The sequence below is a fragment of the Salmo salar genome, chromosome ssa05 (assembly GCF_905237065.1).
Source record: "Salmo salar chromosome ssa05, Ssal_v3.1, whole genome shotgun sequence".
In the NCBI taxonomy this organism is placed as follows: Eukaryota; Metazoa; Chordata; class Actinopteri; order Salmoniformes; family Salmonidae; genus Salmo; species Salmo salar.
The window spans coordinates 2,770,933-2,798,219 of record NC_059446.1 but is presented as its reverse complement, the minus strand read 5'-3'; the positions used below and the strand labels follow the sequence as shown (position 1 = coordinate 2,798,219).

Here is a 27,287-nt window from a genome sequence, read left to right as displayed (position 1 = left end):
CTATAGACCTGTAGTTTCAGATAGAGAGGGCGTCTATAGACCTGTAGTTTCAGATAGAGAGGGCGTCTATGGACCTGTAGTTTCAGATAGAGAGGGCGTCTATGGACCTGTAGTTTCAGATAGAGAGGGCGTCTATGGACCTGTAGTTTCAGATAGAGAGGGCGTCTATGGACCTGTAGTTTCAGATAGAGAGGGCGTCCTGACCTGTAGTTTCAGATAGAGAGGGCGTCTATGGACCTGTAGTTTCAGATAGAGAGGGCGTCTATGGACCTGTAGTTTCAGATAGAGAGGGCGTCTATGGACCTGTAGTTTCAGATAGAGAGGGCGTCTATAGACCTGTAGTTTCAGATAGAGAGGTAGTCCTGACCTGTAGTTTCAGATAGAGAGGGCGTCTATGGACCTGTAGTTTCAGATAGAGAGGGCGTCTATAGACCTGTAGTTTCAGATAGAGAGGGCGTCTATGGACCTGTAGTTTCAGATAGAGAGGGCGTCTATAGACCTGTAGTTTCAGATAGAGAGGGCGTCTATAGACCTGTAGTTTCAGATAGAGAGGGCGTCTATGGACCTGTAGTTTCAGATAGAGAGGGCGTCTATGGACCTGTAGTTTCAGATAGAGAGGGGCGTCTATGGACCTGTAGTTTCAGATAGAGAGGGCGTCTATAGACCTGTAGTTTCAGATAGAGAGGGCGTCTATGGACCTGTAGTTTCAGATAGAGAGGGCGTCTATAGACCTGTAGTTTCAGATAGAGAGGGCGTCTATAGACCTGTAGTTTCAGATAGAGAGGGCGTCTATAGACCTGTAGTTTCAGATAGAGAGGCGTCTATGGACCTGTAGTTTCAGATAGAGAGGGCGTCTATAGACCTGTAGTTTCAGATAGAGAGGGCGTCTATAGACCTGTAGTTTCAGATAGAGAGGGCGTCTATAGACCTGTAGTTTCAGATAGAGAGGGAGTCCTGACCTGTAGTTTCAGATAGAGAGGGAGTCCTGACCTGTAGTTTCAGATAGAGAGGGCGTCTATAGACCTGTAGTTTCAGATAGAGAGGGCGTCTATAGACCTGTAGTTTCAGATAGAGAGGGCGTCTATAGACCTGTAGTTTCAGATAGAGAGGGCGTCTATAGACCTGTAGTTTCAGATAGAGAGGGCGTCTATGGACCTGTAGTTTCAGATAGAGAGGGCGTCTATAGACCTGTAGTTTCAGATAGAGAGGGAGTCCTGACCTGTAGTTTCAGATAGAGAGGGCGTCTATGGACCTGTAGTTTCAGATAGAGAGGGCGTCCTGACCTGTAGTTTCAGATAGAGAGGGCGTCTATGGACCTGTAGTTTCAGATAGAGAGGGAGTCCTGACCTGTAGTTTCAGATAGAGAGGGCGTCTATGGACCTGTAGTTTCAGATAGAGAGGGCGTCTATAGACCTGTAGTTTCAGATAGAGAGGGCGTCTATGGACCTGTAGTTTCAGATAGAGAGGGCGTCTATAGACCTGTAGTTTCAGATAGAGAGGGCGTCTATGGACCTGTAGTTTCAGATAGAGAGGGCGTCTATGGACCTGTAGTTTCAGATAGAGAGGAGTCCTGACCTGTAGTTTCAGATAGAGAGGGCGTCTATGGACCTGTAGTTTCAGATAGAGAGGGCGTCTATAGACCTGTAGTTTCAGATAGAGAGGGCGTCTATGGAACTGTAGTTTCAGATAGAGAGGGCGTCTATGGACCTGTAGTTTCAGATAGAGAGGGCGTCTATAGACCTGTAGTTTCAGATAGAGAGGGCGTCCTATGACCTGTAGTTTCAGATAGAGAGGGAGTCCTGACCTGTAGTTTCAGATAGAGAGGGCGTCTATAGACCTGTAGTTTCAGATAGAGAGGGCGTCTATAGACCTGTAGTTTCAGATAGAGAGGGCGTCTATAGACCTGTAGTTTCAGATAGAGAGGGCGTCTATAGACCTGTAGTTTCAGATAGAGAGGGCGTCTATAGACCTGTAGTTTCAGATAGAGAGGGCGTCTATAGACCTGTAGTTTCAGATAGAGAGGGCGTCTATGGACCTGTAGTTTCAGATAGAGAGGGCGTCTATGGACCTGTAGTTTCAGATAGAGAGGGCGTCTATAGACCTGTAGTTTCAGATAGAGAGGGCGTCTATAGACCTGTAGTTTCAGATAGAGAGGGCGTCCTGACCTGTAGTTTCAGATAGAGAGGGCGTCTATAGACCTGTAGTTTCAGATAGAGAGGGCGTCTATGGACCTGTAGTTTCAGATAGAGAGGGCGTCTATGGACCTGTAGTTTCAGATAGAGAGGTAGTCCTGACCTGTAGTTTCAGATAGAGAGGGCGTCTATGGACCTGTAGTTTCAGATAGAGAGGGCGTCTATGGACCTGTAGTTTCAGATAGAGAGGGAGTCCTGACCTGTAGTTTCAGATAGAGAGGGCGTCCTGACCTGTAGTTTCAGATAGAGAGGGCGTCTATAGACCTGTAGTTTCAGATAGAGAGGGAGTCCTGACCTGTAGTTTCAGATAGAGAGGGCGTCTATAGACCTGTAGTTTCAGATAGAGAGGGCGTCTATAGACCTGTAGTTTCAGATAGAGAGGGCGTCTATAGACCTGTAGTTTCAGATAGAGAGGGCGTCTATGGACCTGTAGTTTCAGATAGAGAGGGCGTCTATGGACCTGTAGTTTCAGATAGAGAGGGCGTCTATAGACCTGTAGTTTCAGATAGAGAGGGAGTCCTGACCTGTAGTTTCAGATAGAGAGGGCGTCTATAGACCTGTAGTTTCAGATAGAGAGGGCGTCTATGGACCTGTAGTTTCAGATAGAGAGGGCGTCTATAGACCTGTAGTTTCAGATAGAGAGGGCGTCTATGGACCTGTAGTTTCAGATAGAGAGGGCGTCTATAGACCTGTAGTTTCAGATAGAGAGGGCGTCTATGGACCTGTAGTTTCAGATAGAGAGGGCGTCTATGGACCTGTAGTTTCAGATAGAGAGGGCGTCTATGGACCTGTAGTTTCAGATAGAGAGGGCGTCTATAGACCTGTAGTTTCAGATAGAGAGGGAGTCCTGACCTGTAGTTTCAGATAGAGAGGGCGTCTATGGACCTGTAGTTTCAGATAGAGAGGGCGTCCATGACCTGTAGTTTCAGATAGAGAGGGCGTCTATGGACCTGTAGTTTCAGATAGAGAGGGAGTCCTGACCTGTAGTTTCAGATAGAGAGGGCGTCTATGGACCTGTAGTTTCAGATAGAGAGGGCGTCTATAGACCTGTAGTTTCAGATAGAGAGGGCGTCTATGGACCTGTAGTTTCAGATAGAGAGGGAGTCCTTGACCTGTAGTTTCAGATAGAGAGGGCGTCTATGGACCTGTAGTTTCAGATAGAGAGGGCGTCTATGGACCTGTAGTTTCAGATAGAGAGGGCGTCTATGGACCTGTAGTTTCAGATAGAGAGGGCGTCTATAGACCTGTAGTTTCAGATAGAGAGGGCGTCTATAGACCTGTAGTTTCAGATAGAGAGGGCGTCTATAGACCTGTAGTTTCAGATAGAGAGGGCGTCTATGGACCTGTAGTTTCAGATAGAGAGGGCGTCTATAGACCTGTAGTTTCAGATAGAGAGGGCGTCTATAGACCTGTAGTTTCAGATAGAGAGGGCGTCCTGACCTGTAGTTTCAGATAGAGAGGGCGTCTATAGACCTGTAGTTTCAGATAGAGAGGGAGTCCTGACCTGTAGTTTCAGATAGAGAGGGCGTCTATAGACCTGTAGTTTCAGATAGAGAGGGCGTCTATAGACCTGTAGTTTCAGATAGAGAGGGCGTCTATGGACCTGTAGTTTCAGATAGAGAGGGCGTCTATAGACCTGTAGTTTCAGATAGAGAGGGCGTCTATGGACCTGTAGTTTCAGATAGAGAGGGAGTCCTGACCTGTAGTTTCAGATAGAGAGGGCGTCTATGGACCTGTAGTTTCAGATAGAGAGGGCGTCTATAGACCTGTAGTTTCAGATAGAGAGGGCGTCTATAGACCTGTAGTTTCAGATAGAGAGGGCGTCTATGGACCTGTAGTTTCAGATAGAGAGGGCGTCTATAGACCTGTAGTTTCAGATAGAGAGGGCGTCTATGGACCTGTAGTTTCAGATAGAGAGGGCGTCTATAGACCTGTAGTTTCAGATAGAGAGGGCGTCTATGGACCTGTAGTTTCAGATAGAGAGGGCGTCTATAGACCTGTAGTTTCAGATAGAGAGGGCGTCTATGGACCTGTAGTTTCAGATAGAGAGGGCGTCTATGGACCTGTAGTTTCAGATAGAGAGGGAGTCCTGACCTGTAGTTTCAGATAGAGAGGGCGTCTATAGACCTGTAGTTTCAGATAGAGAGGGCGTCCTGACCTGTAGTTTCAGATAGAGAGGGCGTCTATAGACCTGTAGTTTCAGATAGAGAGGGCGTCTATGGACCTGTAGTTTCAGATAGAGAGGGAGTCCTGACCTGTAGTTTCAGATAGAGAGGGCGTCTATTGACCTGTAGTTTCAGATAGAGAGGGCGTCTATAGACCTGTAGTTTCAGATAGAGAGGGCGTCTATGGACCTGTAGTTTCAGATAGAGAGGGCGTCTATAGACCTGTAGTTTCAGATAGAGAGGGCGTCTATAGACCTGTAGTTTCAGATAGAGAGGGCGTCTATAGACCTGTAGTTTCAGATAGAGAGGGCGTCTATAGACCTGTAGTTTCAGATAGAGAGGGCGTCTATGGACCTGTAGTTTCAGATAGAGAGGGCGTCTATGGACCTGTAGTTTCAGATAGAGAGGGCGTCTATAGACCTGTAGTTTCAGATAGAGAGGGCGTCTATAGACCTGTAGTTTCAGATAGAGAGGGCGTCTATAGACCTGTAGTTTCAGATAGAGAGGGCGTCTATAGACCTGTAGTTTCAGATAGAGAGGGCGTCTATAGACCTGTAGTTTCAGATAGAGAGGCGTCTATGGACCTGTAGTTTCAGATAGAGAGGGCGTCTATGGACCTGTAGTTTCAGATAGAGAGGGCGTCTATAGACCTGTAGTTTCAGATAGAGAGGGAGTCCTGACCTGTAGTTTCAGATAGAGAGGGCGTCTATGGACCTGTAGTTTCAGATAGAGAGGCGTCTATGGACCTGTAGTTTCAGATAGAGAGGGCGTCTATGGACCTGTAGTTTCAGATAGAGAGGGCGTCTATAGACCTGTAGTTTCAGATAGAGAGGGCGTCTATAAACCTGTAGTTTCAGATAGAGAGGGCGTCTATAGACCTGTAGTTTCAGATAGAGAGGGAGTCTATGGACCTGTAGTTTCAGATAGAGAGGGCGTCTATAGACCTGTAGTTTCAGATAGAGAGGGCGTCTATGGACCTGTAGTTTCAGATAGAGAGGGCGTCTATAGACCTGTAGTTTCAGATAGAGAGGGCGTCTATAGACCTGTAGTTTCAGATAGAGAGGGCGTCTATGGACCTGTAGTTTCAGATAGAGAGGGCGTCTATGGACCTGTAGTTTCAGATAGAGAGGGCGTCTATAGACCTGTAGTTTCAGATAGAGAGGGCGTCTATAGACCTGTAGTTTCAGATAGAGAGGGAGTCCTAGACCTGTAGTTTCAGATAGAGAGGGCGTCTATAGACCTGTAGTTTCAGATAGAGAGGGCGTCCTGACCTGTAGTTTCAGATAGAGAGGGCGTCTATGGACCTGTAGTTTCAGATAGAGAGGGCGTCTATGGACCTGTAGTTTCAGATAGAGAGGGCGTCTATAGACCTGTAGTTTCAGATAGAGAGGGCGTCTATGGACCTGTAGTTTCAGATAGAGAGGGCGTCTATGGACCTGTAGTTTCAGATAGAGAGGGCGTCTATAGACCTGTAGTTTCAGATAGAGAGGGCGTCTATGGACCTGTAGTTTCAGATAGAGAGGGCGTCTATGGACCTGTAGTTTCAGATAGAGAGGGCGTCTATAGACCTGTAGTTTCAGATAGAGAGGGCGTCTATAGACCTGTAGTTTCAGATAGAGAGGGCGTCTATAGACCTGTAGTTTCAGATAGAGAGGGCGTCTATAGACCTGTAGTTTCAGATAGAGAGGGCGTCTATAGACCTGTAGTTTCAGATAGAGAGGGCGTCTATAGACCTGTAGTTTCAGATAGAGAGGGCGTCTATAGACCTGTAGTTTCAGATAGAGAGGGCGTCTTTAGACCTGTAGTTTCAGATAGAGAGGGCGTCTATAGACCTGTAGTTTCAGATAGAGAGGGCGTCCTAGACCTGTAGTTTCAGATAGAGAGGGCGTCTATAGACCTGTAGTTTCAGATAGAGAGGGCGTCTATGGACCTGTAGTTTCAGATAGAGAGGGCGTCTATGGACCTGTAGTTTCAGATAGAGAGGGCGTCTATGGACCTGTAGTTTCAGATAGAGAGGGCGTCTATAGACCTGTAGTTTCAGATAGAGAGGGAGTCCTGACCTGTAGTTTCAGATAGAGAGGGCGTCTATGGACCTGTAGTTTCAGATAGAGAGGGCGTCTATAGACCTGTAGTTTCAGATAGAGAGGGCGTCCTGACCTGTAGTTTCAGATAGAGAGGGCGTCTATAGACCTGTAGTTTCAGATAGAGAGGGCGTCTATAGACCTGTAGTTTCAGATAGAGAGGGCGTCTATAGACCTGTAGTTTCAGATAGAGAGGGCGTCTATGGACCTGTAGTTTCAGATAGAGAGGGCGTCTATAGACCTGTAGTTTCAGATAGAGAGGGCGTCTATAGACCTGTAGTTTCAGATAGAGAGGGCGTCTATAGACCTGTAGTTTCAGATAGAGAGGGCGTCTATAGACCTGTAGTTTCAGATAGAGAGGGAGTCCTTGACCTGTAGTTTCAGATAGAGAGGGCGTCTATAGACCTGTAGTTTCAGATAGAGAGGGCGTCTATAGACCTGTAGTTTCAGATAGAGAGGGCGTCTATGGACCTGTAGTTTCAGATAGAGAGGGCGTCTATAGACCTGTAGTTTCAGATAGAGAGGGCGTCTATGACCTGTAGTTTCAGATAGAGAGGGCGTCTATAGACCTGTAGTTTCAGATAGAGAGGGCGTCTATAGACCTGTAGTTTCAGATAGAGAGGGCGTCTATAGACCTGTAGTTTCAGATAGAGAGGGCGTCTATAGACCTGTAGTTTCAGATAGAGAGGGCGTCTATAGACCTGTAGTTTCAGATAGAGAGGGCGTCTGACCTGTAGTTTCAGATAGAGAGGGCGTCCTATGACCTGTAGTTTCAGATAGAGAGGGCGTCTATGGACCTGTAGTTTCAGATAGAGAGGGCGTCTATAGACCTGTAGTTTCAGATAGAGAGGGCGTCTATGGACCTGTAGTTTCAGATAGAGAGGGCGTCCTGACCTGTAGTTTCAGATAGAGAGGGCGTCCTGACCTGTAGTTTCAGATAGAGAGGGCGTCTATGGACCTGTAGTTTCAGATAGAGAGGGCGTCTATAGACCTGTAGTTTCAGATAGAGAGGGCGTCTATGGACCTGTAGTTTCAGATAGAGAGGGCGTCTATGGACCTGTAGTTTCAGATAGAGAGGGCGTCCTATGACCTGTAGTTTCAGATAGAGAGGGCGTCCATGACCTGTAGTTTCAGATAGAGAGGGCGTCTATAGACCTGTAGTTTCAGATAGAGAGGGCGTCTATGGACCTGTAGTTTCAGATAGAGAGGGCGTCTATGGACCTGTAGTTTCAGATAGAGAGGGCGTCTATAGACCTGTAGTTTCAGATAGAGAGGGCGTCCTGACCTGTAGTTTCAGATAGAGAGGGCGTCTATGGACCTGTAGTTTCAGATAGAGAGGGCGTCCTGACCTGTAGTTTCAGATAGAGAGGGCGTCTATGGACCTGTAGTTTCAGATAGAGAGGGCGTCTATAGACCTGTAGTTTCAGATAGAGAGGGCGTCTATAGACCTGTAGTTTCAGATAGAGAGGGCGTCTATAGACCTGTAGTTTCAGATAGAGAGGGCGTCTATGGACCTGTAGTTTCAGATAGAGAGGGCGTCTATAGACCTGTAGTTTCAGATAGAGAGGGCGTCCTTAGACCTGTAGTTTCAGATAGAGAGGGCGTCTATGGACCTGTAGTTTCAGATAGAGAGGGCGTCTATAGACCTGTAGTTTCAGATAGAGAGGGAGTCCTGGACCTGTAGTTTCAGATAGAGAGGGCGTCTATAGACCTGTAGTTTCAGATAGAGAGGGCGTCTATGGACCTGTAGTTTCAGATAGAGAGGGCGTCTATGGACCTGTAGTTTCAGATAGAGAGGGCGTCTATGGACCTGTAGTTTCAGATAGAGAGGTCGTCCTATGACCTGTAGTTTCAGATAGAGAGGGCGTCTATAGACCTGTAGTTTCAGATAGAGAGGGCGTCTATGGACCTGTAGTTTCAGATAGAGAGGGCGTCTATGGACCTGTAGTTTCAGATAGAGAGGGCGTCTATGACCTGTAGTTTCAGATAGAGAGGGCGTCCTGGACCTGTAGTTTCAGATAGAGAGGGCGTCTATAGACCTGTAGTTTCAGATAGAGAGGGCGTCTATAGACCTGTAGTTTCAGATAGAGAGGGCGTCTATGGACCTGTAGTTTCAGATAGAGAGGGCGTCTATGGACCTGTAGTTTCAGATAGAGAGGGCGTCTATGGACCTGTAGTTTCAGATAGAGAGGGCGTCTATAGACCTGTAGTTTCAGATAGAGAGGGCGTCTATGGACCTGTAGTTTCAGATAGAGAGGGCGTCTATAGACCTGTAGTTTCAGATAGAGAGGGCGTCTATAGACCTGTAGTTTCAGATAGAGAGGGAGTCCTGACCTGTAGTTTCAGATAGAGAGGGCGTCTATAGACCTGTAGTTTCAGATAGAGAGGGCGTCTATGGACCTGTAGTTTCAGATAGAGAGGGCGTCTATAGACCTGTAGTTTCAGATAGAGAGGGCGTCTATGGACCTGTAGTTTCAGATAGAGAGGGCGTCTATGGACCTGTAGTTTCAGATAGAGAGGGCGTCTATAGACCTGTAGTTTCAGATAGAGAGGGAGTCCTATAGACCTGTAGTTTCAGATAGAGAGGGAGTCCTTGACCTGTAGTTTCAGATAGAGAGGGCGTCTATGGACCTGTAGTTTCAGATAGAGAGGGCGTCCTGACCTGTAGTTTCAGATAGAGAGGGCGTCTATGGACCTGTAGTTTCAGATAGAGAGGGCGTCCTATGACCTGTAGTTTCAGATAGAGAGGGCGTCTATGGACCTGTAGTTTCAGATAGAGAGGGCGTCTATGGACCTGTAGTTTCAGATAGAGAGGGCGTCTATGGACCTGTAGTTTCAGATAGAGAGGGAGTCTATGGACCTGTAGTTTCAGATAGAGAGGGCGTCTATGGACCTGTAGTTTCAGATAGAGAGGGCGTCTATGGACCTGTAGTTTCAGATAGAGAGGGCGTCTATAGACCTGTAGTTTCAGATAGAGAGGGCGTCCTTGACCTGTAGTTTCAGATAGAGAGGGCGTCTATGGACCTGTAGTTTCAGATAGAGAGGGCGTCTATAGACCTGTAGTTTCAGATAGAGAGGGCGTCTTGGACCTGTAGTTTCAGATAGAGAGGGCGTCTATAGACCTGTAGTTTCAGATAGAGAGGGCGTCTATAGACCTGTAGTTTCAGATAGAGAGGGCGTCTATAGACCTGTAGTTTCAGATAGAGAGGGCGTCTATGGACCTGTAGTTTCAGATAGAGAGGGCGTCTATAGACCTGTAGTTTCAGATAGAGAGGGCGTCTATAGACCTGTAGTTTCAGATAGAGAGGGAGTCCTTGACCTGTAGTTTCAGATAGAGAGGGCGTCTATAGACCTGTAGTTTCAGATAGAGAGGGCGTCTATAGACCTGTAGTTTCAGATAGAGAGGGCGTCTATAGACCTGTAGTTTCAGATAGAGAGGGCGTCTATGGACCTGTAGTTTCAGATAGAGAGGGCGTCTATAGACCTGTAGTTTCAGATAGAGAGGGAGTCCTGACCTGTAGTTTCAGATAGAGAGGGCGTCTATAGACCTGTAGTTTCAGATAGAGAGGGCGTCTATAGACCTGTAGTTTCAGATAGAGAGGGCGTCTATAGACCTGTAGTTTCAGATAGAGAGGGCGTCTATAGACCTGTAGTTTCAGATAGAGAGGGCGTCTATGGACCTGTAGTTTCAGATAGAGAGGGCGTCTATAGACCTGTAGTTTCAGATAGAGAGGGCGTCTATAGACCTGTAGTTTCAGATAGAGAGGGAGTCCTGACCTGTAGTTTCAGATAGAGAGGGCGTCTATAGACCTGTAGTTTCAGATAGAGAGGGCGTCTATAGACCTGTAGTTTCAGATAGAGAGGGCGTCTATAGACCTGTAGTTTCAGATAGAGAGGGCGTCTATGGACCTGTAGTTTCAGATAGAGAGGGCGTCTATGGACCTGTAGTTTCAGATAGAGAGGGCGTCTATAGACCTGTAGTTTCAGATAGAGAGGGAGTCCTGACCTGTAGTTTCAGATAGAGAGGGAGTCCTGACCTGTAGTTTCAGATAGAGAGGGCGTCTATAGACCTGTAGTTTCAGATAGAGAGGGCGTCTATAGACCTGTAGTTTCAGATAGAGAGGGCGTCTATGGACCTGTAGTTTCAGATAGAGAGGGCGTCTATAGACCTGTAGTTTCAGATAGAGAGGGCGTCTATGGACCTGTAGTTTCAGATAGAGAGGGAGTCCTGACCTGTAGTTTCAGATAGAGAGGGCGTCTATGGACCTGTAGTTTCAGATAGAGAGGGCGTCTATAGACCTGTAGTTTCAGATAGAGAGGGAGTCTATAGACCTGTAGTTTCAGATAGAGAGGGCGTCTATAGACCTGTAGTTTCAGATAGAGAGGGCGTCTATGGACCTGTAGTTTCAGATAGAGAGGGAGTCTATAGAACTGTAGTTTCAGATAGAGAGGGCGTCCTGACCTGTAGTTTCAGATAGAGAGGGCGTCTATAGACCTGTAGTTTCAGATAGAGAGGGCGTCTATAGACCTGTAGTTTCAGATAGAGAGGGAGTCCTGACCTGTAGTTTCAGATAGAGAGGGCGTCTATAGACCTGTAGTTTCAGATAGAGAGGGCGTCTATGGACCTGTAGTTTCAGATAGAGAGGGCGTCTATGGACCTGTAGTTTCAGATAGAGAGGGCGTCTATGGACCTGTAGTTTCAGATAGAGAGGGCGTCCTGACCTGTAGTTTCAGATAGAGAGGGCGTCTATGGACCTGTAGTTTCAGATAGAGAGGGCGTCCTGACCTGTAGTTTCAGATAGAGAGGGCGTCCTTGACCTGTAGTTTCAGATAGAGAGGGCGTCTATAGACCTGTAGTTTCAGATAGAGAGGGCGTCTATAGACCTGTAGTTTCAGATAGAGAGGGCGTCTATAGACCTGTAGTTTCAGATAGAGAGGGCGTCTATGGACCTGTAGTTTCAGATAGAGAGGGCGTCTATGGACCTGTAGTTTCAGATAGAGAGGGCGTCTATAGACCTGTAGTTTCAGATAGAGAGGGCGTCCTGACCTGTAGTTTCAGATAGAGAGGGCGTCTATAGACCTGTAGTTTCAGATAGAGAGGGAGTCCTGACCTGTAGTTTCAGATAGAGAGGGCGTCTATAGACCTGTAGTTTCAGATAGAGAGGGCGTCTATGGACCTGTAGTTTCAGATAGAGAGGGCGTCTATAGACCTGTAGTTTCAGATAGAGAGGGCGTCTATGGACCTGTAGTTTCAGATAGAGAGGGCGTCTATAGACCTGTAGTTTCAGATAGAGAGGGAGTCCTGACCTGTAGTTTCAGATAGAGAGGGAGTCTATGGACCTGTAGTTTCAGATAGAGAGGGCGTCTATGGACCTGTAGTTTCAGATAGAGAGGGCGTCTATAGACCTGTAGTTTCAGATAGAGAGGGCGTCTATAGACCTGTAGTTTCAGATAGAGAGGGCGTCTATAGACCTGTAGTTTCAGATAGAGAGGGCGTCTATAGACCTGTAGTTTCAGATAGAGAGGGCGTCTATGGACCTGTAGTTTCAGATAGAGAGGGCGTCCTGACCTGTAGTTTCAGATAGAGAGGGCGTCTATGGACCTGTAGTTTCAGATAGAGAGGGCGTCTATAGACCTGTAGTTTCAGATAGAGAGGGCGTCTATAGACCTGTAGTTTCAGATAGAGAGGGCGTCTATGGACCTGTAGTTTCAGATAGAGAGGGCGTCTATAGACCTGTAGTTTCAGATAGAGAGGGAGTCCTGACCTGTAGTTTCAGATAGAGAGGGCGTCTATAGACCTGTAGTTTCAGATAGAGAGGGCGTCTATGGACCTGTAGTTTCAGATAGAGAGGGCGTCTATGGACCTGTAGTTTCAGATAGAGAGGGCGTCTATAGACCTGTAGTTTCAGATAGAGAGGGCGTCCTATGACCTGTAGTTTCAGATAGAGAGGGCGTCTATGGACCTGTAGTTTCAGATAGAGAGGGCGTCTATGGACCTGTAGTTTCAGATAGAGAGGGCGTCTATGGACCTGTAGTTTCAGATAGAGAGGGAGTCCTAGACCTGTAGTTTCAGATAGAGAGGGCGTCTATGGACCTGTAGTTTCAGATAGAGAGGGCGTCTATAGACCTGTAGTTTCAGATAGAGAGGGCGTCTATAGACCTGTAGTTTCAGATAGAGAGGGCGTCTATGGACCTGTAGTCCTGACCTGTAGTTTCAGATAGAGAGGGCGTCTATGGACCTGTAGTTTCAGATAGAGAGGGCGTCTATGGACCTGTAGTTTCAGATAGAGAGGGCGTCTATGGACCTGTAGTTTCAGATAGAGAGGGCGTCTATAGACCTGTAGTTTCAGATAGAGAGGGCGTCTATGGACCTGTAGTTTCAGATAGAGAGGGCGTCTATAGACCTGTAGTTTCAGATAGAGAGGGAGTCCTAGACCTGTAGTTTCAGATAGAGAGGGCGTCTATGGACCTGTAGTTTCAGATAGAGAGGGCGTCTGACCTGTAGTTTCAGATAGAGAGGGCGTCTATAGACCTGTAGTTTCAGATAGAGAGGGCGTCTATGGACCTGTAGTTTCAGATAGAGAGGGCGTCTATGGACCTGTAGTTTCAGATAGAGAGGGCGTCTATGGACCTGTAGTTTCAGATAGAGAGGGCGTCTATAGACCTGTAGTTTCAGATAGAGAGGGCGTCTATGGACCTGTAGTTTCAGATAGAGAGGGCGTCTATGGACCTGTAGTTTCAGATAGAGAGGGCGTCTATAGACCTGTAGTTTCAGATAGAGAGGGCGTCTATGGACCTGTAGTTTCAGATAGAGAGGGCGTCTATAGACCTGTAGTTTCAGATAGAGAGGGCGTCTATAGACCTGTAGTTTCAGATAGAGAGGGAGTCCTAGACCTGTAGTTTCAGATAGAGAGGGCGTCTATAGACCTGTAGTTTCAGATAGAGAGGGCGTCTATAGACCTGTAGTTTCAGATAGAGAGGGCGTCTATAGACCTGTAGTTTCAGATAGAGAGGGCGTCTATGGACCTGTAGTTTCAGATAGAGAGGGCGTCCTGACCTGTAGTTTCAGATAGAGAGGGCGTCTATAGACCTGTAGTTTCAGATAGAGAGGGCGTCTATGGACCTGTAGTTTCAGATAGAGAGGGCGTCTATAGACCTGTAGTTTCAGATAGAGAGGGCGTCTATAGACCTGTAGTTTCAGATAGAGAGGGCGTCTATGGACCTGTAGTTTCAGATAGAGAGGGCGTCTATAGACCTGTAGTTTCAGATAGAGAGGGCGTCTATGGACCTGTAGTTTCAGATAGAGAGGGCGTCTATAGACCTGTAGTTTCAGATAGAGAGGGCGTCTATAGACCTGTAGTTTCAGATAGAGAGGGCGTCTATAGACCTGTAGTTTCAGATAGAGAGGGCGTCCTGACCTGTAGTTTCAGATAGAGAGGGCGTCTATGGACCTGTAGTTTCAGATAGAGAGGGCGTCTATAGACCTGTAGTTTCAGATAGAGAGGGCGTCTATGGACCTGTAGTTTCAGATAGAGAGGGCGTCTATGGACCTGTAGTTTCAGATAGAGAGGGCGTCTATAGACCTGTAGTTTCAGATAGAGAGGGAGTCCTATGACCTGTAGTTTCAGATAGAGAGGGCGTCTATGGACCTGTAGTTTCAGATAGAGAGGGCGTCCTGACCTGTAGTTTCAGATAGAGAGGGCGTCTATGGACCTGTAGTTTCAGATAGAGAGGGGCGTCCTGACCTGTAGTTTCAGATAGAGAGGGCGTCTATGGACCTGTAGTTTCAGATAGAGAGGGCGTCTATAGACCTGTAGTTTCAGATAGAGAGGGCGTCTATGGACCTGTAGTTTCAGATAGAGAGGGCGTCTATGGACCTGTAGTTTCAGATAGAGAGGGCGTCTATAGACCTGTAGTTTCAGATAGAGAGGGCGTCTATGGACCTGTAGTTTCAGATAGAGAGGGCGTCTATGGACCTGTAGTTTCAGATAGAGAGGGCGTCTATAGACCTGTAGTTTCAGATAGAGAGGCGTCTATGGAACTGTAGTTTCAGATAGAGAGGGCGTCTATGGACCTGTAGTTTCAGATAGAGAGGGCGTCTATAGACCTGTAGTTTCAGATAGAGAGGGAGTCCTGACCTGTAGTTTCAGATAGAGAGGGCGTCTATGGACCTGTAGTTTCAGATAGAGAGGGCGTCTATAGACCTGTAGTTTCAGATAGAGAGGGCGTCTATAGACCTGTAGTTTCAGATAGAGAGGGCGTCCTGACCTGTAGTTTCAGATAGAGAGGGCGTCTATAGACCTGTAGTTTCAGATAGAGAGGGCGTCTATGGACCTGTAGTTTCAGATAGAGAGGTAGTCCTGACCTGTAGTTTCAGATAGAGAGGGCGTCTATAGACCTGTAGTTTCAGATAGAGAGGGCGTCCTGACCTGTAGTTTCAGATAGAGAGGGCGTCCTGACCTGTAGTTTCAGATAGAGAGGGCGTCTATAGACCTGTAGTTTCAGATAGAGAGGGCGTCTATAGACCTGTAGTTTCAGATAGAGAGGGCGTCTATAGACCTGTAGTTTCAGATAGAGAGGGCGTCTATAGACCTGTAGTTTCAGATAGAGAGGGAGTCCTGACCTGTAGTTTCAGATAGAGAGGGCGTCTATAGACCTGTAGTTTCAGATAGAGAGGGAGTCCTGACCTGTAGTTTCAGATAGAGAGGGCGTCTATAGACCTGTAGTTTCAGATAGAGAGGGCGTCTATAGACCTGTAGTTTCAGATAGAGAGGGCGTCTATGGACCTGTAGTTTCAGATAGAGAGGGCGTCTATAGACCTGTAGTTTCAGATAGAGAGGGCGTCTATGGACCTGTAGTTTCAGATAGAGAGGGCGTCTATAGACCTGTAGTTTCAGATAGAGAGGGCGTCTATGGACCTGTAGTTTCAGATAGAGAGGGCGTCTATGGACCTGTAGTTTCAGATAGAGAGGGCGTCTATGGACCTGTAGTTTCAGATAGAGAGGGCGTCTATAGACCTGTAGTTTCAGATAGAGAGGGAGTCCTGACCTGTAGTTTCAGATAGAGAGGGCGTCTATGGACCTGTAGTTTCAGATAGAGAGGGCGTCCTATAGACCTGTAGTTTCAGATAGAGAGGGCGTCTATGGACCTGTAGTTTCAGATAGAGAGGGCGTCCTGACCTGTAGTTTCAGATAGAGAGGGCGTCTATAGACCTGTAGTTTCAGATAGAGAGGGCGTCTATAGACCTGTAGTTTCAGATAGAGAGGGCGTCTATGGACCTGTAGTTTCAGATAGAGAGGGCGTCTATGGACCTGTAGTTTCAGATAGAGAGGGCGTCTATGGACCTGTAGTTTCAGATAGAGAGGCGTCTATGGACCTGTAGTTTCAGATAGAGAGGGCGTCTATGGACCTGTAGTTTCAGATAGAGAGGGCGTCTATAGACCTGTAGTTTCAGATAGAGAGGGCGTCTATAGACCTGTAGTTTCAGATAGAGAGGGCGTCTATGGACCTGTAGTTTCAGATAGAGAGGGCGTCTATGGACCTGTAGTTTCAGATAGAGAGGGCGTCTATAGACCTGTAGTTTCAGATAGAGAGGGCGTCTATGGACCTGTAGTTTCAGATAGAGAGGGCGTCTATAGACCTGTAGTTTCAGATAGAGAGGGCGTCTATAGACCTGTAGTTTCAGATAGAGAGGGAGTCCTGACCTGTAGTTTCAGATAGAGAGGGCGTCTATAGACCTGTAGTTTCAGATAGAGAGGGCGTCTATAGACCTGTAGTTTCAGATAGAGAGGGCGTCTATAGACCTGTAGTTTCAGATAGAGAGGGCGTCTATGGACCTGTAGTTTCAGATAGAGAGGGCGTCTATGGACCTGTAGTTTCAGATAGAGAGGGCGTCTATAGACCTGTAGTTTCAGATAGAGAGGGCGTCTATAGACCTGTAGTTTCAGATAGAGAGGGCGTCTATAGACCTGTAGTTTCAGATAGAGAGGGCGTCTATGGACCTGTAGTTTCAGATAGAGAGGGCGTCTATAGACCTGTAGTTTCAGATAGAGAGGGCGTCTATGGACCTGTAGTTTCAGATAGAGAGGGCGTCTATGGACCTGTAGTTTCAGATAGAGAGGGCGTCTATAGACCTGTAGTTTCAGATAGAGAGGGAGTCCTGACCTGTAGTTTCAGATAGAGAGGGCGTCTATGGACCTGTAGTTTCAGATAGAGAGGGCGTCCTAGACCTGTAGTTTCAGATAGAGAGGGCGTCTATAGACCTGTAGTTTCAGATAGAGAGGGCGTCTATGGACCTGTAGTTTCAGATAGAGAGGGAGTCCTGACCTGTAGTTTCAGATAGAGAGGGCGTCTATGGACCTGTAGTTTCAGATAGAGAGGGCGTCTATAGACCTGTAGTTTCAGATAGAGAGGGCGTCTATGGACCTGTAGTTTCAGATAGAGAGGGCGTCTATAGACCTGTAGTTTCAGATAGAGAGGGCGTCTATGGACCTGTAGTTTCAGATAGAGAGGGCGTCTATGGACCTGTAGTTTCAGATAGAGAGGGCGTCTATAGACCTGTAGTTTCAGATAGAGAGGCGTCTATGGACCTGTAGTTTCAGATAGAGAGGGCGTCTATGGACCTGTAGTTTCAGATAGAGAGGGCGTCTATAGACCTGTAGTTTCAGATAGAGAGGGAGTCCTGACCTGTAGTTTCAGATAGAGAGGGCGTCTATGGACCTGTAGTTTCAGATAGAGAGGCGTCTATGGACCTGTAGTTTCAGATAGAGAGGGCGTCTATGGACCTGTAGTTTCAGATAGAGAGGGCGTCTATAGACCTGTAGTTTCAGATAGAGAGGGAGCCCTGACCTGTAGTTTCAGATAGAGAGGGCGTCTATAAACCTGTAGTTTCAGATAGAGAGGGCGTCTATAGACCTGTAGTTTCAGATAGAGAGGGCGTCTATGGACCTGTAGTTTCAGATAGAGAGGGCGTCTATAGACCTGTAGTTTCAGATAGAGAGGGCGTCTATGGACCTGTAGTTTCAGATAGAGAGGCGTCTATGGACCTGTAGTTTCAGATAGAGAGGGAGTCTATGGACCTGTAGTTTCAGATAGAGAGGGCGTCTATAGACCTGTAGTTTCAGATAGAGAGGGCGTCTATAGACCTGTAGTTTCAGATAGAGAGGGCTTCTATAGACCTGTAGTTTCAGATAGAGAGGGAGTCTATGGACCTGTAGTTTCAGATAGAGAGGGCGTCTATAGACCTGTAGTTTCAGATAGAGAGGGAGTCCTGACCTGTAGTTTCAGATAGAGAGGGCGTCTATGGACCTGTAGTTTCAGATAGAGAGGTAGTCCTGACCTGTAGTTTCAGATAGAGAGGGCGTCTATGGACCTGTAGTTTCAGATAGAGAGGGCGTCTATGGACCTGTAGTTTCAGATAGAGAGGGAGTCCTGACCTGTAGTTTCAGATAGAGAGGGCGTCTATAGACCTGTAGTTTCAGATAGAGAGGGCGTCTATAAACCTGTAGTTTCAGATAGAGAGGGCGTCTATAGACCTGTAGTTTCAGATAGAGAGGGCGTCTATAGACCTGTAGTTTCAGATAGAGAGGGCGTCTATAGACCTGTAGTTTCAGATAGAGAGGGGCGTCTATAGACCTGTAGTTTCAGATAGAGAGGGCGTCTATGGACCTGTAGTTTCAGATAGAGAGGGCGTCTATAGACCTGTAGTTTCAGATAGAGAGGGAGTCCTGACCTGTAGTTTCAGATAGAGAGGGCGTCTATAGACCTGTAGTTTCAGATAGAGAGGGCGTCTATGGACCTGTAGTTTCAGATAGAGAGGGCGTCTATGGACCTGTAGTTTCAGATAGAGAGGGCGTCTATAGACCTGTAGTTTCAGATAGAGAGGGAGTCTATGGAACTGTCCTGACCTGTAGTTTCAGATAGAGAGGGCGTCTATAGACATGTAGTTTCAGATAGAGAGGGCGTCTATAGACCTGTAGTTTCAGATAGAGAGGGCGTCTATAGACCTGTAGTTTCAGATAGAGAGGGCGTCTATGGACCTGTAGTTTCAGATAGAGAGGGCGTCTATAGACCTGTAGTTTCAGATAGAGAGGGCATCTATAGACCTGTAGTTTCAGATAGAGAGGGCGTCTATAGACCTGTAGTTTCAGATAGAGAGGGCGTCTATAGACCTGTAGTTTCAGATAGAGAGGGCGTCTATAGACCTGTAGTTTCAGATAGAGAGGGCGTCTATAGACCTGTAGTTTCAGATAGAGAGGGAGTCCTGACCTGTAGTTTCAGATAGAGAGGGCGTCTATAGACCTGTAGTTTCAGATAGAGAGGGCGTCTATAGACCTGTAGTTTCAGATAGAGAGGGCGTCTATAGACCTGTAGTTTCAGATAGAGAGGGCATCTATAGACCTGTAGTTTCAGATAGAGAGGGCGTCTATAGACCTGTAGTTTCAGATAGAGAGGGCGTCTATAGACCTGTAGTTTCAGATAGAGAGGGCGTCTATAGACCTGTAGTTTCAGATAGAGAGGGCGTCTATAGACCTGTAGTTTCAGATAGAGAGGGCGTCTATAGACCTGTAGTTTCAGATAGAGAGGGCGTCTATGGACCTGTAGTTTCAGATAGAGAGGGCGTCTATAGACCTGTAGTTTCAGATAGAGAGGGCGTCTATAGACCTGTAGTTTCAGATAGAGAGGGCGTCTATAGACCTGTAGTTTCAGATAGAGAGGGAGTCCTGACCTGTAGTTTCTCCCCGAAGGCCAGCTTGTGTATGAGGTGTGTCATGTCAGGGCTCTGGGGCTGGGCCGTGGCGCTGTGGGTCGACACGTGGAAGTTACCTGGTACCTGGAGGGAGAGCACACAGATATTACCACACAGAGAGACACAATATCACCACACAGATATTACCACACAGACAGACACAATATCACCACACAGATATTACCACACAGACAGACACAATATCACCACACAGATATTACCACACAGACAGACACAATATCACCACACAGATATTACCACACAGACAGACACAATATCACCACACAGATATCACCACACAGACAGACACAATATCACCACACAGATATTACCACACAGACAGACACAATATCACCACACAGATATTACCACACAGACAGACACAATATCACCACACAGACAGACACAATATCACCACACAGAGAGACACAATATCACCACACAGATATTACCACACAGACAGACACAATATCACCACACAGAGAGACAATATCACCACACAGACAGACACAATATCACCACACAGATATCACCACACAGAGACACTATCACCACACACAGAGACACTATCACCACACAGATATTACCACACAGAGAGACAATATCACCACACAGAGAGACAATATCACCACACAGAGAGACAATATCACCACACAGAGAGACGGGGGGGGGGTCAGAGGTCTGTGTAGTGGGGGGGGGGTCAGAGGTCTGTGTAGTGGGGGGGGTCAGAGGTCTGTGTAGTGGGGGGGGTCAGAGGTCTGTGTAGTGGGGGGGGTCAGAGGTCTGTGTAGTGGGGGGGGTCAGAAGTCTGTGTAGTGGGGGGGGTCAGAGGTCTGTGTAGTGGGGGGGTCAGAGGTCAGTGTAGTGGGGGGGGGTCAGAGGTCAGTGTAGTGGGGGGGGGGTCAGAGGTCAGTGTAGTGGGGGGGGTCAGAGGTCAGTGTAGTGGGGGGGGGTCAGAGGTCAGTGTAGTGGGGGGGGTCAGAGGTCAGTGTAGTGGGGGGGGGGTCAGAGGTCAGTGTAGTGGGGGGGGGTCAGAGGTCAGTGTAGTGGGGGGGGTCAGAGGTCAGTGTAGTGGGGGGGGTCAGAGGTCAGTGTAGTGGGGGGAGGGTCAGAGGTCAGTGTAGTGGGGGGGGTCAGAGGTCAGTGTAGTGGGGGGGTCAGAGGTCTGTGTAGTGGGGGGTCAGAGTTCTGTGTAGTGGGGGGGTCAGAGGTCTGTGTAGTGGGGGGTCAGAGGTCAGTGTAGTTGGGGGGGGTCAGAGGTCTGTGTAGTGGGGGGGGGTCAGAGGTCAGTGTAGTGGGGGGGTCAGAGGTCTGTGTAGTGGGGGGGTCAGAGTTCTGTGTAGTGGGGGGGTCAGAGGTCTGTGTAGTGGGGGGGTCAGAGGTCAGTGTAGTTGGGGGGGGTCAGAGGTCAGTGTAGTTGGGAGGGGTCAGAGGTCAGTGTAGTGGGGGGGTCAGAGGTCAGTGTAGTGGGGGGTCAGAGGTCAGTGTAGTTGGGGGGGGTCAGAGGTCAGTGTAGTGGGGGGGGTCAGAGGTCTGTGTAGTGGGTGGGGGTCAGAGGTCTGTGTAGTGGGGGGGTCAGAGGTCTGTGTAGTGGGGGGGGTCAGAGGTCTGTGTAGTGGGGGGGGGGTCAGAAGTCTGTGTAGTGGGGGGGTCAGAGGTCTGTGTAGTGGGGGGTCAGAGGTCTGTGTAGTGGGGGGGTCAGAGGTCAGTGTAGTGGGGGGGGTCAGAGGTCAGTGTAGTGGGGGGGTCAGAGGTCAGTGTAGTGGGGGGGTCAGAGGTCAGTGTAGTGGGGGGGTCAGAGGTCAGTGTAGTGGGGGGGTCAGAGGTCAGTGTAGTGGGGGGGGTCAGAGGTCAGTGTAGTGGGGGGGGTCAGAGGTCAGTGTAGTGGGGGGGGTCAGAGGTCAGTGTAGTGGGGGGGGTCAGAGGTCAGTGTAGTGGGGGGAGGGTCAGAGGTCAGTGTAGTGGGGGGGGGTCAGAGGTCAGTGTAGTGGGGGGGGTCAGAGGTCTGTGTAGTGGGGGGGGTCAGAGTTCTGTGTAGTGGGGGGGTCAGAGGTCTGTGTAGTGGGGGGGGTCAGAGGTCAGTGTAGTTGGGGGGGTCAGAGGTCAGTGTAGTTGGGGGGGGTCAGAGGTCAGTGTAGTGGGGGGGTCAGAGGTCAGTGTAGTGGGGGGGTCAGAGGTCAGTGTAGTTGGGGGGGTCAGAGGTCAGTGTAGTTGGGGGGTCAGAGGTCAGTGTAGTGGGGGGGTCAGAGGTCAGTGTAGTGGGGGGTCAGAGGTCAGTGTAGTGGGGGGTCAGAGGTCAGTGTAGTGGGGGGGGTCAGAGGTCAGTGTAGTGGGGGGGGTCAGAGGTCAGTGTAGTGGGGGGGGTCAGAGGTCAGTGTAGTGGGGGGGGTCAGAGGTCAGTGTAGTGGGGGGGTCAGAGGTCAGTGTAGTGGGGGGGGTCAGAGGTCAGTGTAGTGGGGGGGTCAGAGGTCAGTGTAGTTGGGGGGGTCAGAGGTCAGTGTAGTGGGGGGGTCAGAGGTCAGTGTAGTTGGGGGGGTCAGAGGTCAGTGTAGTTGGGGGGGGGGTCAGAGATCAGTGTAGTTGGGGGGTCAGAGGTCAGTGTAGTTGGGGGGGTCAGAGGTCAGTGTAGTTGGGGGGGTCAGAGGTCAGTGTAGTTGGGAGGGGTCAGAGGTCAGTGTAGTGGGGGGGTCAGAGGTCAGTGTAGTGGGGGGGGTCAGAGGTCAGTGTAGTGGGGGGGTCAGAGGTCAGTGTAGTGGGGGGGGTCAGAAGTCAGTGTAGTGGGGGTCAGAGGTTACTTTGTTAATAGTGAACTCTCCCTCGAAGCGACAGCCATATCCGTGGTTGAGAGGAACCTTCATGGAGTTGTCTATGTGCCCCACCTCATGGCGACCCATCTCGTCCTGGATATCAAGACCCACCACTGGAGGAGAGAGAGAGAGAACGGTGGTCAGATCATGTCTGTTGGGTACCAGCCGGGTATGCTAGTCCAGGGGGTACGCTAATGGATATGCTATAGTCAGGGGGTACGCTAATGGATATGCTATAGCCCAGGGGTTGCGCTAATGGATATGCTATAGCCCAGGGGTTGCGCTAATGGATATGCTATAGTCAGGGGGTACGCTAATGGATATGCTATAGCCCAGGGGTTACGCTAATGGATATGCTATAGCCCAGGGGGTACGCTAATGGATATGCTATAGTCCAGGGGGTACGCTAATGGATATGCTATAGTCGGGGGGTACGCTAATGGATATGCTATAGTCCAGGGGGTACGCTAATGGATATGCTATAGTCCAGGGGGTACGCTAATGGATATGCTATAGTCCGGGGGTACGCTAATGGATATGCTATAGTCCAGGGGGTACGCTAATGGATATGCTATAGTCCAGGGGGGTACGCTAATGGATATGCTATAGTCCAGGGGGTACGCTAATGGATATGCTATAGTCCAGGGGGTACGCTAATGGATATGCTATAGTCGGGGGGTACGCTAATGGATATGCTATAGTCCAGGGGGTACGCTAATGGATATGCTATAGTCAGGGGGTACGCTAATGGTTATGCTAATTTGGTATATAAATCAGACCCAACTCACTCTATTAAATTATTCATCCACCAAACTACCAGGCTTCAACATGGAAGTCACACATACGCCTGGGCCGTGAGCAGGCAAACTGGTCCAACCCCCACTCGTACACTAGCCCAAACCAAATGGCATGTACCAGATGCTCAGCAGGCTCTGCTCACACTTACTGGTCTGAGGCCAAACCACACGACTAACAACATTGGACACTTTATGGAACACAAAACCTTCACTATCTCATCCTGGAATATCCAAGGCCTGAGGTCATCTGCCTTTGGACCAAAGAGAAGGAACCTGGACTTCATCAAAGATATCAGAAATACAGATATTGCCATCCTACAAGAAACATGGTACAGAGGAGATGGACCCACTGGTTGTCCTCCAGGTTACAGAGAGCTGGTAGTCCCATCCACCAAACTACCAGGTGGTATAGAGGAGATGGACCCACTGGTTGCCCTCTAGGTTACAGAGAGCTGGTAGTCCCATCCACCACACTACCAGGTGGGTGGTATAGAGGAGATGGACCTACTGGTTGCCCTCTAGGTTACAGAGAGCTGGTAGTCCCATCCACCACACTACCAGGTGGTATAGAGGAGATGGACCCACTGGTTACCCTCTAGGTTACAGAGAGCTGGTAGTCCCATCCACCACACTACCAGGTGGTATAGAGGAGATGGACCCACTGGTTGCCCTCTAGGTTACAGAGAGCTGGTAGTCCCATCCACCACACTACCAGGTGGTATAGAGGAGATGGACCCACTGGTTGCCCTCTAGGTTACAGAGAGCTGGTAGTCCCATCCACCACACTACCAGGTGGGTGGTATAGAGGAGATGGACCTACTGGTTGCCCTCTAGGTTACAGAGAGCTGGTAGTCCCATCCACCACACTACCAGGTGGTATAGAGGAGATGGACCCACTGGTTACCCTCTAGGTTACAGAGAGCTGGTAGTCCCATCCACCACACTACCAGGTGGTATAGAGGAGACGGACCCACTGGTTGTCCTCTAGGTTACAGAGAGCTGGTAGTCCCATCCACCACACTACCAGGTGGTATAGAGGAGACGGACCCACTGGTTGTCCTCTAGGTTACAGAGAGCTGGTAGTCCCATCCACCAAACTACCAGGTGGGTGGTATAGAGGAGATGGACCCACTGGTTGTCCTCTAGGTTACAGAGAGCTGGTAGCCCCATCCACCACACTACCAGGTGGGTGGTATAGAGGAGACGGACCCACTGGTTGTCCTCTAGGTTACAGAGAGCTGGTAGCCCCATCCACCACACTACCAGGTGGGTGGTATAGAGGAGATGGACCCACTGGTTGTCCTCTAGGTTACAGAGAGCTGGTAGTCCCATCCACCACACTACCAGGTGGGTGGTATAGAGGAGATGGACCCACTGGTTGCCCTCTAGGTTACAGAGAGCTGGTAGTCCCATCCACCACACTACCAGGTGGTATAGAGGAGACGGACCCACTGGTTGTCCTCTAGGTTACAGAGAGCTGGTAGTCCCATCCACCACACTACCAGGTGGGTGGTATAGAGGAGATGGACCCCCTGGTTGTCCTCTAGGTTACAGAGAGCTGGTAGCCCCATCCACCACACTACCAGGTGGTATAGAGGAGATGGACCCACTGGTTGCCCTCTAGGTTACAGAGAGCTGGTAGTCCCATCCACCACACTACCAGGTGGGTGGTATAGAGGAGACGGACCCACTGGTTGTCCTCTAGGTTACAGAGAGCTGGTAGTCCCATCCACCACACTACCAGGTGGTATAGAGGAGACCCACTGGTTGTCCTCTAGGTTACAGAGAGCTGGTAGTCCCATCCACCACACTACCAGGTGGGTGGTATAGAGGAGACGGACCCACTGGTTGTCCTCTAGGTTACAGAGAGCTGGTAGTCCCATCCACCACACTACCAGGTGGTATAGAGGAGATGGACCCACTGGTTGTCCTCTAGGTTACAGAGAGCTGGTAGTCCCATCCACCACACTACCAGGTGGTATAGAGGAGATGGACCCACTGGTTGTCCTCTAGGTTACAGAGAGCTGGTAGTCCCATCCACCACACTACCAGGTGGTGTAGAGGAGATGGACCCACTGGTTGTCCTCTAGGTTACAGAGAGCTGGTAGTCCCATCCACCACACTACCAGGTGGTATAGAGGAGATGGACCCACTGGTTGTCCTCTAGGTTACAGAGAGCTGGTAGTCCCATCCACCACACTACCAGGTGGTATAGAGGAGATGGACCCACTGGTTGTCCTCTAGGTTACAGAGAGCTGGTAGTCCCATCCACCACACTACCAGGTGGTATAGAGGAGATGGACCCACTGGTTGTCCTCTAGGTTACAGAGAGCTGGTAGTCCCATCCACCACACTACCAGGTGGTATAGAGGAGATGGACCCACTGGTTGTCCTCTAGGTTACAGAGAGCTGGTAGTCCCATCCACCACACTACCAGGTGGTGTAGAGGAGATGGACCCACTGGTTGTCCTCTAGGTTACAGAGAGCTGGTAGTCCCATCCACCACACTACCAGGTGGTATAGAGGAGATGGACCCACTGGTTGTCCTCTAGGTTACAGAGAGCTGGTAGTCCCATCCACCACACTACCAGGTGGTATAGAGGAGATGGACCCACTGGTTGTCCTCTAGGTTACGGAGAGCTGGTAGTCCCATCCACCACACTACCAGGTGGGTGGTATAGAGGAGATGGACCCACTGGTTGTCCTCTAGGTTACAGAGAGCTGGTAGTCCCATCCACTAAACTACCAGGTGGTATAGAGGAGATGGACCCACTGGTTGCCCTCTAGGTTACAGAGAGCTGGTAGTCCCATCCACCACACTACCAGGTGGTATAGAGGAGATGGACCCACTGGTTGCCCTCTAGGTTACAGAGAGCTGGTAGTCCCATCCACCACACTACCAGGTGGTATAGAGGAGATGGACCCACTGGTTGTCCTCTAGGTTACAGAGAGCTGGTAGTCCCATCCACCACACTACCAGGTGGTATAGAGGAGATGGACCCACTGGTTGTCCTCTAGGTTACAGAGAGCTGGTAGTCCCATCCACCACACTACCAGGTGGGTGGTACAGAGGAGATGGACCCACTGGTTGTCCTCTAGGTTACAGAGAGCTGGTAGTCCCATCCACCACACTACCAGGTGGGTGGTGTAGAGGAGATGGACCCACTGGTTGCCCTCTAGGTTACAGAGAGCTGGTAGTCCCATCCACCACACTACCAGGTGGTATAGAGGAGATGGACCCACTGGTTGCCCTCTAGGTTACAGAGAGCTGGTAGTCCCATCCACTAAACTACCAGGTGTGAAACAGGGAAGGGACTCAGGGGGTACGCTAATGGATATGCTAATTTGGTATAGAGCAGACCTAACTCACTCTATTAAATTAATCAAAACAGGAACATTTACATTTGGCTAGAAATTCAAAAGGAAATGATCTCAGATAAAACTGTCCTCCTGTGTGCTACCTACATCCCCCCACTAGAATCCCCATACTTTAATGAAGACAGCTTCTCCATCCTACCTATATCCCCCCACTAGAATCCCCATACTATAATGAAGACAGCTTCTCCATCCTACCTATATCCCCCCACTAGAATCCCCATGCTATAATGAAGACAGCTTCTCCATCCTGGAGGGAGAAATCAATCATTTCCAGGCCCAGGGACATGTACTAGTCTGTGGCGACCTAAATGCCAGAACTGGACAATAACCTGACACCCTCAGCACACAGGGGGACAAACACCTACCTGGAGGTGACAGCATTCCCTCCCCCATATGCCCCCCTATTAACTATGTACATTTTTTTTTTTTTTTTTAAACGTGTTTGACTCAATTTGGCACGAGGGTCTGCGATACAAATTGTTGGAAAGCGGAGTTCGGGGAGGGGCAAAAAAACAAAAATACATTCTAAAATCACAACAACATCACGCCGTTAAAATAGGCAACAACAAAAAAAAGAAAACGTATTTCTGGGGTGAGACAGGGATGCAGCTTGAGCCCCACCCTCTACAACATACAACATCTACACTACACCACCAACAGGATGTGGACACCTGCTCGTCAAACATCTCATTCCAAAATCATGGTCATTAATATGGAGTTGGTCCCCCCCCCTTTGCTGCTATAACAGCCTCCACGCTTCAGGGAAGTCATTAATATGGAGTTGGTCCCCCCCTTTGCTGCTATAACAGCCTCCACGCTTCAGGGAAGTCATTAATATGGAGTTGGTCCCCCTTTGCTGCTATAACAGCCTCCACTCTTCTGGGAAGTCATTAATATGGAGTTGGTCCCCCCCTTTGCTGCTATAACAGCCTCCACTCTTCTGGGAAGTCATTAATATGGAGTTGGTCCCCCCCTTTGCTGCTATAACAGCCTCCACTCTTCTGGGAAGGCTTTCCACTAGATGTTGGAACATTGCTGCAGGGACTTGCTTCCATTCAGCCACAAGAGCATTAGTGAGGTCGGGTACTGATGTTGGGTGATTAGGCCCTGGCTCGCAGT

The 27,287-nt window shown here is 49.0% G+C and overlaps 1 protein-coding gene across 1 annotated transcript in view; it reads right to left on the bottom strand.

Moving 5' to 3' along the window:
- The window catches only part of LOC106591131 (endoplasmic reticulum-Golgi intermediate compartment protein 1), an 87,702-nt gene that overhangs the window by 20,386 nt on the left and 40,029 nt on the right, over positions 1 to 27,287 (bottom strand). The window contains exons 5-6 of the mRNA XM_045717813.1: positions 21,982 to 22,106; positions 19,166 to 19,270 (exon numbers count right to left, since the gene is read on the bottom strand). Of these exons, the coding sequence (XP_045573769.1) occupies positions 19,166 to 19,270; positions 21,982 to 22,106 (230 nt within the window). The remainder of the gene's footprint in view (positions 1 to 19,165; positions 19,271 to 21,981; positions 22,107 to 27,287) is intronic.